The sequence below is a fragment of the Kryptolebias marmoratus genome, linkage group LG11 (genome assembly GCF_001649575.2).
Source record: "Kryptolebias marmoratus isolate JLee-2015 linkage group LG11, ASM164957v2, whole genome shotgun sequence".
NCBI lineage: Eukaryota > Metazoa > Chordata > Actinopteri > Cyprinodontiformes > Rivulidae > Kryptolebias > Kryptolebias marmoratus.
This window is the reverse complement of record NC_051440.1, coordinates 28,085,438-28,096,560: the sequence shown is the minus strand read 5'-3', so window position 1 is coordinate 28,096,560 and position 11,123 is coordinate 28,085,438. Positions and strand designations below refer to the sequence as shown.

General features: G+C 41.5%; 1 protein-coding gene across 1 annotated transcript in view; it reads right to left on the bottom strand.

Annotated features, from left to right (window-relative positions):
* Nucleotides 1-8,787: 8,787 nt before the first annotated feature.
* cbln1 (cerebellin 1 precursor) overlaps nucleotides 8,788-11,123 on the bottom strand; it is a 19,228-nt gene continuing 16,892 nt past the window's right edge. Inside the window, exon 3 of the mRNA XM_017441046.3 lies at nucleotides 8,788-9,358. Within this exon, the coding sequence (XP_017296535.1) occupies nucleotides 9,161-9,358 (198 nt within the window). The 3' untranslated portion in view covers nucleotides 8,788-9,160. The remainder of the gene's footprint in view (nucleotides 9,359-11,123) is intronic.

The following is an 11,123-nucleotide window of genomic DNA, read 5'->3' as shown; positions in this document are numbered from 1 at the left end:
CAGAGAGACAGACAGACAGACAGACAAAGAGACAGACAGACAGAGAGACAGGCAGACAGACAGAGAGACAGAGAGACAGACAGGCAGGCAGACAGACAGACAGATACAAAGAGACAGACAGAGGCAGAGAGACAGAGAGACAGACAGAGGCAGAGAGACTGACAGACAGACAGACAGACAGAGACAGAGAGACAGAGGAAGAGAGAAAGACAGACAGAGAGACAGGCAGAGAGACAGAGAGACAGACAGACAGGCAGACAGACAAAGAGACAGACAGACAGAGAGACAGACAGACAGAGGCAGAGAGACAGATACAAAGAGACAGACAGACAGAGACAGACAGACAGAGAGACAGACAGACAGGCAGAGAGACAGATAGAGACAGACAGGCAGACAGACAAAGAGACAGACTGACAGAGGCAGAGAGACAGACAGGCAGAGAGAGTTTTCAGTTTTAACATCATTTCTCGTCTCTTTTATATAAAAAAGTTTTCATGCAGGTGATTGGAACTGTGTGTTTCTCTTGGTGCACAGGACAAAATATTCTACATCAGATTCTAACTTAAAACCCAGAGACAGGCGTTTAGTTAACATAGCTGAGATATCCCCAGGATCTGAAGGCTTCTGTTCTTTGTTTGGTTTCTCCTAAAAGGCTCATTTAGAGACACGTCACACTCCTCATCCATATAAGTGACTATTTAGTGTTTTTGGGCCAATGTGTCATTCTGTCGGCTGGACCCAGCAGCAGAAAGTTTTGTGGTTTTTCAACCTCTGGGGTTTTAGACACAGGCTGTTGTATTTCACCATCAAAGGCATCAGAGTCCGATCCATTTATTTCATCCGATTCCAGGGGATGAACTTCATTCAGATTAGCACCCTGAACATCATCCTTTCCTCCAGCTAGTTTCTTCAGGCAGGTCTGGATTATGTGTCTCTCCAATCCACACCCAAAACACTTCATTTTCTCAGAAGAAGTGTAAACCGTGTAATCAAAACCATCAATTTTGAAACAATACGCCATGTTACATTCCCTATTGCTATTTTTAGGATCAAATAAACCTGCTGCCAGAACAGGACAGTATGCTTCAGTTGTTGAGATTTGCAGCCTAACAGGATCATTTTATCGGAGACATGAGTTGGTCATGTTTTTTAGTTAGGTTTTCATTGCTGACGAATGGGCAGACCTGGGACAGAATCATGCTTTTAGCCAGGTTGACCACCTGAACAAACATGTCACAGATAATAACACTTTGCTAACCTTATCCACACTGTCTAAAAAAATCAAAACACCATTGCTCATCCAAGATGCAGATTTAACACTTTCATATCCCAACAGTTCTCCCACCTCTAAGTCACAATCCTAGACCAAGCAGTTCATGTTCAAAGTTTGAGACCACGATGGCGCATGAGCTTAGCAAGCCCTGCACCACTCGCTCAAGGGTCCATGACACCAAACAGGGCCAGGGCCACCATGCACCCCACAAAAAACTAATCAACCACATAAAAGTTGGTAAATAGAGACAACCTGGCACGAAAGAGACACTCACATGAGTCAAGCTCTTTCCAATCGCACCATCCACTCTGCAGATGCTCGGGCATGTGCAAGAGAGAGAGACAGAAAGAGGCAAACAGGAAGACAGACAGAAACGATCCATAAAACTTCAAAACTAACAGAGTGAAGACAGAGAGAAAAACCTTAGAAATCATCAGATTGAAACTGGAGAGACAGACCGAGAAACGGAAAAACAATAATATGAAGACACAAAGACACCGAAGGATAGACCTAAAGACAGAAAGACAGAGTAACTGGAATAAAATAAATAAATGTAAAAGAAGAAGAGAGACAGGACGCTTTAGAGGTGCTGGGGAGAGAGAGAGAGAGAAAAAAGACAGAAGTACTAGAAAAAAAACAAAAAAAAAACATTTACAGTAAAATATTACCAGAGGAGAACAGATTAATGGTAAAATAACACCAGCAAAAAAAACGATGTACCATAAAATAATTTCAGAGAACTGATTTACGGTAAAATAAAACAGGAGAAGAACTGTTTTTCAGTGAAATCATACAAGAGAAAAAAACAATTTATGATAATAAACAACCAGAGAACAGAAATTATGTTGAAATAGTACAGGAGAAATAATAATTTACAGTAAAATAAAAACAGACTTACAATAAAATAGTACCATGGATAAAACAATCTACTGTGAAATAATACTGGAGGTATACTGACTTACGGTAAAACAATACCAGAGAAGAACCCATATGCTGTCTTCTAAAGTTTATATATTTATATATTTGTTTTATTCCGTTGCTGGTATTACTTCTTGTTGCTGTTGGGACGGTGTAAGGCAGAAGAGACTGTTAGCAGAAACAGGAGAGTAAAATACAGCAGGTGAGAGACGCCATCATGTTTAAAGTTTGTGAGTTTAGCCACGACTCCTATTTTCATTACAACTGTCACAACAAAACTGGGGATGAAGGTGAGTCCACCACCTTTCTCACATCCTATACCATTTACAACAGTGTGCAAAAATATTAGACACTTACATGCTCATCATAAATAGTAATGAATGGCCAAATGAAAGGCAATGTGCCATTTTATTACACTGCTTAGTTCCAGATGGATAGTGTCTGTTCTACTCACTACCAGAACAAGGTACATTTGATGAAGCCATGGCCGCACTGGAAAGACAGTTTGTTTCCAAAGGTAATGCATTGAGGTGCAGACAGATTCAGTCAATGTGTGCAATGTGCTGAAGAAACCAAAAGTCAATTTTTCATCTCAGAGCTTTAGATGTAACATGTGGTTTTGGACTGATGTAAATGCTCTAACAAGAGATCAGGTCTCAGTGCTGTAAAGTACAAGTTACTGCTGGAGGAGTACCTCACAATGGACAGAGCTCTAACCATTGCATGTCAAGTGGAAGCAGCAATAAAAATACTGTTCTCAGCTGTGAGTACAGTCCTGCCACCACCTGAACAGATGGAGTTCCAAGTCATATGGAGCAACATCTCTGCTTCGAATGTGAATCAGATAAACACCTGGCGAATGATCAAATTTGTCCTGCTGCGTAAGTAAAATGTGATAACTGCAAGAAAAAGGGACATTTCACCAAAGTATGCAAATGTGGCTGTAGGGAAAGAAGTTGTTGTTCCTGAGTTGTCAATAAAAAAAATCACACACCAAACTAACATTGAAGCACAACAAAGAAACTCCCAGGTCCTGTTGTGAATTGGAGAAACTAGAGCTTCTGTATCTGTTTTACCAAAACCTGCCTGCAATCAACATTTTCCACAATGCCCACTGACAGAACCCAAAGTTAAACTATTCACATATGCAAAAGCTTTACTGGGTGCAAAAAATTCAAAGCTACTCAATGACTCTGGAAGCTTCCAGTTACTAAAATGCTGCACAGCTACCAGGCTTCACCCCATGCCACAACAGGTAAATCTCCCTTTCAGTTTCTCACAGAAAGAACATCCATCCATTTCTCTTCTACCGCTTATCCATGGTCAGGTCATGGGGCAAGGCGTTGCCAGGCCAGAGAGGATATAATCCCTTCAGCAAGTTCTGGGTCTCCCCAGGGTTGTCTTCCCACTGGGACGTGAAGGGGAAACCTCCAAAGGGATGCATCCTAATCAGATGCTCAAACCACCTCAGTTGACTCCCTTCAAAAAAAGGAGCAGTGGCTATAATTTGAGCTACCTCAGGATGATGGAAACCCACACCCTATCTCTAAGGCTGAGCCCGACCACCTTACAAAGGCAGCTCATTTCAGCTGGTTGTATCCAAGATCTCCTTCTTTTGGTCATGATCCATACCTCCTGAACATAGACAGACCAATACATTGAAAGCTTTGCCTTTTAACTCAATGCCCACCATTTCTCATAAACAAGACTCCCAGACTTGAACTCCTCCGCTTGAGGCAGAGACTCATCCCTGACCTGGAAGGAGCATACCACCTAAACACTAGGTACAGCCTGGGAATGGGCCTGTTTCACCTGTGTTAGTGGTCAAAAGGTTTGTCAGAACCTCCTCAAAGTCAACCAAAAGTCCCCCATGACCTCTCCAAAGTCCTTCCAAGTTTTTGCATCTGCAACCACTGAAGCTGCAGTCCTTAGGGACATAGAGATGCAGGTCTGATGATATGAATATAAAATCAATCATTGACTTTTGTCCTAACGTGGCCTGGTATCAAGTACACTTAAGAACCGGACCACCCTACGCTCAAACATGGTGATTGTTATGGACAACCCATGTCTAGGACAGAAGTCCAATAACAGAACACCAGTCAGTTTAGATCAAGAAAGCTGTTCCTCTCACTCACTCCTCTCCAGATGACTCAGTCATTGCCCACATGGGCACTAAAGTCATCAAGGAGAACAACAGAATCCCCAAATGACACCTCTTCCAGGACACCAATCAGAGACTCCAAGAAAGCTGGGTAATCTCAGATTACTAATCTGTACTGATGCATAAGCACAAACAACAGTCAGAGCCTTCCCTCCTGCACCTCGAAGCCACAGAGAGGTGACCTTCTTGTTCACTGGGAAGAACTCCAACACTAAGGCTCTCAGCCAGGGGTATGATAATATCCCCACAGCTGCCCATTTCTCCCTGGGCAACTCCAGAGAATAAAAGAGTCCAGCCCCTTTCCAAGAATTGGGTTCCAGAACCTAAGCTTTGTGCTATATCTAGTTGGAATCACTCAACCTCACACACAAGCTCCAACCCCTTATTTGCCAAAGGTGACATTCAGCATCCCTAGAACTAGTCTGTTCTGCCACGAGTAGGCATAGCCAAGGACCCCCTCACCTCCCATCCGTCTCACTCCATACCCGACCTTGATGATCCTCTTCGCAGGTGGTGGGCCCACGTGGAGGTGGCCTTTTGTCACTCTTTCAAGCATAGCTTGGCTGAGCCTCAGGAGTCAAGGCTTGACCCCAGGCCTGTTCCCAGGGGGGGTGCCTCAGTTTCGCTTTTCTGGGCGAGATATGCTGACAAGTCAGTTATTCATCAAGATTTTTTAATTTCTGTTAATATAACTCCTATCCTGAGGCCAATTCATGGGAGACTATGGCAAACGTTGTTCAGGGCATCACAAGGGTAGTCAAACCCTTCCACCATGTTAAAGTGGCGATTCTGCAGCGAGAAGAGGAAGACCAATGAGGACGAAACCAGACCTCTTGCTTTCACCAAAGGACGATGGACAGTATGACCATGTGAGAGGTAAAGAGTTTTTACAACAAGCCAAAGGTGCACTTTACACAAATAAAAAGAGAGGAGCCAAACCCTCCAAAACCTTTTCAAGTGGATAAAGGAGACCCCTAGTGCAGTGATCCTTTGTCAGTACAGCAACAAACTGGTCTGAGTTCATTCATCTTCAGTGACGGGAAAAGATGGAATGCAGTATGACTTTTGCTCTGCTCAAATGAAATGCCAAAAACTGATACGACAGAGGAACGCCTCAGCCCTAAGTGGACACCAAAACGAGCTGTTCTGCAAAGAGAAAAACATGCACCAACCTTTAACGAAAGACCATATGATGAAATAAGTTGATTTAAAAAATGTTTGTGAATAAAAGTGAAAAAATTTTAACTAAAATCTTGTGATTTTGAGATCATTTCAGTTATAATTTTGATTGTGTTTTATGAAAAAGGCTTTATTTGCAATTAATAGCACTTATACCAACTGATGGTTAAAGATAAATTGCTGACACTTCATTTTGAATAACAGTAATACCAATCTATCTGAAAAAATGCTACTTTTGTCTAAAGAGAATGAAGTTGTTTGGGAGATCTTGTGTTTTTAGGTCCACACAGTGAATGTCTTTATGTTCTGTTGCTGTCATTCCTCTGAAAGGTGCTGCTGTGACAGAGACGGTTTAGGAGGTACGAGACAACACCGAGTTCAGTAATGACCCCTGATGTAATGACATACTTGCTGTAATAAAGTTTGAGAGTTTAACTGCCGTCTCCTATTTTCATTACAATCGCTACAACTCTACAGTAAATAATACCAGAGAAGAACCAATCTGTGGTAAAATAATTCTTCAACCAAACAAACTAACAACAGACTCGTTTTTGGTTTAAGAAAAATAAAAGTACAATTTAATTGAATTTATTCCTTCAGAGCAAATAAATAAAACAGTCAATAAATTTATTTGATTGTTAAATTAAAAAAAGTCTAAATAGTTTATTTTTACATCCTAATAATAATAATTATTATTATTATTATCATGTTAATAGTCCTTGAAGCTCTAATTTTCTATACAGTCTCGGCTTTTTAGCAACAACTTGTTTGACACAAAACAAAAACAAGAAGCGGGATTTTAATCAGCAGATTTCCACACAATCAAATATTAACTTTTCTTTTATGGAACACTCAGATACAGAAATACAGATATGATCAGATTCAGTTCTCATTACTAATATTACCAATATTATCGTCAGAATAGCATAGAAACTGTGGCTTCCTTTATTATATAGTTACTGTATATATATATATATATGTGTGTGTGTGTGTGTGTGTGTGTGTGTGTGTGGCTGTGTGTGCGTGTGTGTGTATGTGGCTGTGTGCTTATATATCTGTGTGTTTTAGTTCATGGGGGAGGTTCAGAGTCCGCAATCCCACGTGAAGAAACGTGAGGGATGATCCACAGAGGAGAAACAGACAGACGGAGAGAGAAAAGAGAGGGAGGAGGAGGAGGGAGATGAAGGTGAGGAAGAAGAGTTCTGTATCTGAGACGAGGCAAATAAAGGAGGGGAGATGAATGAAGAGACACAACCAGCAGGTTCAGATTTATAATTGCCTGCCCCTGAAGGGAAAAGGGCGATAATGTTTTTGCTTTTATCTCTGTTCATTTGTCTGGTAGCAAAGTATCTCATGCACCTATGCTGGTGTAGATTCCCAGTCATCCAGGACATGGTAAATCCAAAAACAGTTAAAAACCAAAACAACTGGACTTCTGTTCTGTAGCTGAAGACGTTTTGCTTCTCATTGTTAAGCTCGTTAAGCTCGTTAAGCTCGTTAAGCTCCTCAGATGAGAAGTGAAACATCTTCAGCTACAGAACAGAAGTCCAGTTGTTTTGGTCTTTTAATTTTTTGAGGATTCATCTCCTGTACCAGTGGGCGGATTTTATTCAAACTATCAGACCGTAATTAATGGATATACATCTACACCTGATTAACTTTTAAAATCGCCTCCATTCAAGATGGCTGCCACGGCTAATCGACTTTTGCAAAGATAATGAGGTCAAGTTTGGTGTGGTAGCAGCTGAGAGTCATTCACAACACGTACTCTGAAGGCTAACAGATCTCACCACAGTTCACATGAAATCATGCAGAAAGTTATTTACAAGGTTTGACCCACTAAACTAGAAAAACACTGGAATGGCCGGTCCCTGTGCAAGCTACGCCAATAAGAAAAGGAATCAGTGAGGAGCTACATGTAACAACGGCCAGAATGGCAGCAGATCATTCTGGCCGCCTTTTGGCCCCAGTAATTTGGACCAGACTTGTTGAGAGGCTCATTACTGAAAACTCGTTTTCTGTTGTCACATTTTGCATGATACATGTTTGTTTAGATCAATTAAGGCTTTTTCTGAGCACTTCTGAACTGATGACACAGCACACGACATGCATAAGATGTTAACAATCTGTAATCGGTACAGACTGACACACCATTGTAGCGTTTCTCTAGTTTAGTATTTTGACCAAAACGGCTGGCATGAGGGGGGGGGGGTCGGGCAAAATGCATTATTTAAATGAGTGCAAGGCCTTTTATTTGTTACAAGAATCAGAAAAAAATGCACTTCCTAATTTCAGATTGGATAAACATATTTAGTTCTGCACTGACACACAGAGGTCATATTCCCTTTTCAGGAGGGGCTTCTTTTCTGTCCAATGAAACGTGTCCTTCTGCAGATCTCAGGTGAAACCATTGGATGAACCTAAAACACCAGTTTTACTCTGTCAGTGAGAGGTTTTATGTTCAAATCACTTTTAACAAACCAATAAGTTATCCAGAGAATACCTGGATCCCAAGATCCCAAACCTTCAATACTGTTAATTAATAAAACGTGAACTCAGCTGTCAATATTTGAGTCTAAAATTAAAACAGTTTCTCCTGACTGAGCTGGTAGCTGTTTGAGGTTTTTACTTGTGTTCCAGTAATAACAGGTGGAGCTGCATCGTGTAATAACTGTAAAACATGATCTGTTCACACAAACTTTGGCTTATTTTAAACTCAATGAACTGATCTAATTAAAGGTTGAGTCATGTGACCTGCAGCTAAGTGTAGAAACGTTAACTTCAGTCTGTAGGAGAACAAGATGCACATGGAGAACTGGTTGTGTCTCAGAACAGAGTCTGGTTCTGATCCAAAATCAGAGCAAAACCTTTCCACATAAAAAACTACAAACATGGCCAAAAAACAACAAGGAAGATGAGGGAGACTGAGACATTCGTCCAAGCTCATGCTGATGGTGAGTGAATGAATGAGTGAATGAATGAATGATGGAGTGAGGAGGGAACACTGAATAAATAATTGATCTTTTTTTTCAGCAGAGAATCCAAACGTTCAGATTGTTCAAAGAAGCAGGCAAATCACCAAAAAACAAAAAAGGCTGGAGAGATGAGAGGATGAGATGAAGGATGGATGGATGAGATGAAGGATGAAAGGATGAGATGAAGGAAGGAAGGATGAGATAAAGGATGGATGGATGAGATGAAGGATGGATGAGATGAAGGATGAAAGGATGAGATGAAGGAAGGAAGGATGAGATAAAGGATGGATGGATGAGATGAAGGATGAAAGGATGAGATGAAGGATGGATGGATGGATGGATGGATGAGATGAAGGATGAAAGGATGAGATGAAGGATGAGAGGAGGGAAAGAAGGAGGGAAGTAAAGAAAGGGTCCGTACTCTCTAATGTACCGGAGTGAATCCTGCTCTGACTTGTTTCTCATCGTTCTGAATCTTAAATCTCATCCTTCCTTCTTCAGACAGAAGTCTGGTGTCCCATCTTCTTTCTTCTTTGTCTGGTTTGTGTCCATTTCCCACCCATCATCTTCATCGACCTTCCATCTTCCAGCAGCACCTCCTCTGTCGCCATCCCCCGCTCCTCCTCCTCTTCCTCCTCTTCCTCCTGCTCTCTACAAGGGGAACACCAGGAAACCTGAGAAGGTGGAGTACTTCCATCCTCCCATCAGGTTTCCTCTCTCCAGTTTGAGGTAGGCCCGGTCCCCCTTCTCCATCTGGATCAGAACTCCGTTGCTGGCGGCTTCGCGTGTCACATCCTGGTCCCCGGCGAAAGCAGAAATCACCGGCCAGCCGTTGTGCATCAGACTCACCTGGATCAGGAGGAAAAACACAAACATTTTAATAAAACATTGAACTTGTCTGCAGTGGGTCTGAGATGAAGATTTCTGACCGTGAGCCAGACAGGGCTCATAACAAACACAGGTTCTGGAATAAAATCCAGACTAAAAATGCAAAAGGTCAACAAATCCAAACTTTATTAGCTCATCAGTCCAGTCAGAATAAAACTGCTACCTACAGCAGGTAAGATCCAGAACCACACTTTAAAATGCTCAAACTATCCCTTTACTTTGAGGGTTAAAGAAACCCAGGGATTGAACCTGGTGGGGTCTGTTTGAACCAATGATGGGCAGTAAAATAATTATTTTTATTATATATTGTATTTATCCTGTTTTATTTAAAGACACTCAAAGATGCTTTATATATAAATTTGAAACAAACTGAATAAGAATTCCAAGTAAAGAAAGACAAAACAGTCAAAGATTAAAAAGAAAGGTGTGTTTTATAAGCAGTCATAATCAGCAGCCTTCCCTGTTTTCTGACAAACATCAATGAAATCATTAGATTCATTAACTTTAATATAATCCTCCTGCTGCAGCAGCTGTCTCTTCTAACAAATCAAATCACTTATTGTAACATTTACAAACACAGATTTAAAACATTTACTTCCTGTTTCATTATATTAGTTTAAATTTATTTGACCTAACCTTATTTTCTTGTCCTTTTTCCTTCTGGTGCTTTCTGATTACAGTAAATTCACAAATCTATTAAGGGGATGTTGTACCTCTGACTGCTGTCTGCTGCAGGTAATATACTGTCTGCTCGTAGAAACTCTGCACAACCTCACTTCCAAAACTAAACTGCCCCTTTAGAAACGATCGGAGCTCATTATGTGGGGATAAAAATCCAAGAATCAGCATTTAATCAACAGATTTGTCTATTTTTCCTCCACTTGTAGAAGATTCAACAAAGACTTATAGAGACGATGACCCCCCCACCCACCCCCACACACACACGCCAGCTTTCATCACTTCTCTTTTGAACAACAGCAGAAACCCTCCTGAGGTTTGATTTCTCTCTTATTCTTCCCTTTAAATAAAACCCGCGTTCTGAGCTGCCTTTGGTAACGCTGCGGCACTAAAACAAATGTCTGTTTTATGCAGAAACACAGTTTCAGAGCCGTGTGGGATTACAGAGGAGACTCGCTGCATCCTGAGAAGAAAAGAGAAACAACAGTGTTTCTTGTAGCTTATTTTTGAAGCACTTTGTACAAATCTTGTTTCTACGAGACGATGTGCTGCTGAATGAAGCTGGCTTTAGGTTCTATGCAGGAGCTTTTTAAAGGTCTTACAGAAACATCAGATGGTACACAGTGAGGCAAAGCACCATCGCATTTATATCTCCATACATCCCATATCACAGTTAAATGCAGCAGGAAACAAGTGAAAATGTACATCAGGAAGTTTGTGCCGCGCTGGATTATGACAACGTCATCTGGTCTTAAAATGGATCGAGGTGAACATGAACACAGGCCTCACTTAGCAGGTTAAAGGTCAAAGGTCATGGCTTGTTTGGAAGCCTCTTCTCTCTAAAAACAACATGGCAGCTCCACTTAGGTTCATCTGAAGGAACTTCTGGGACAGAACCAGACCAGAAGGCAGATGTTTACCCAGAATGCACTGCAGCAACATGGCTCCTCGGGTCTTAGACCTGGAGGGTTAGTGACTCGGGGTTCCTCTGAGACCTGGAGGGTTAGTGACTCGGGGTTCCTCTGAGACCTGGAGGGTTAGTGACTCG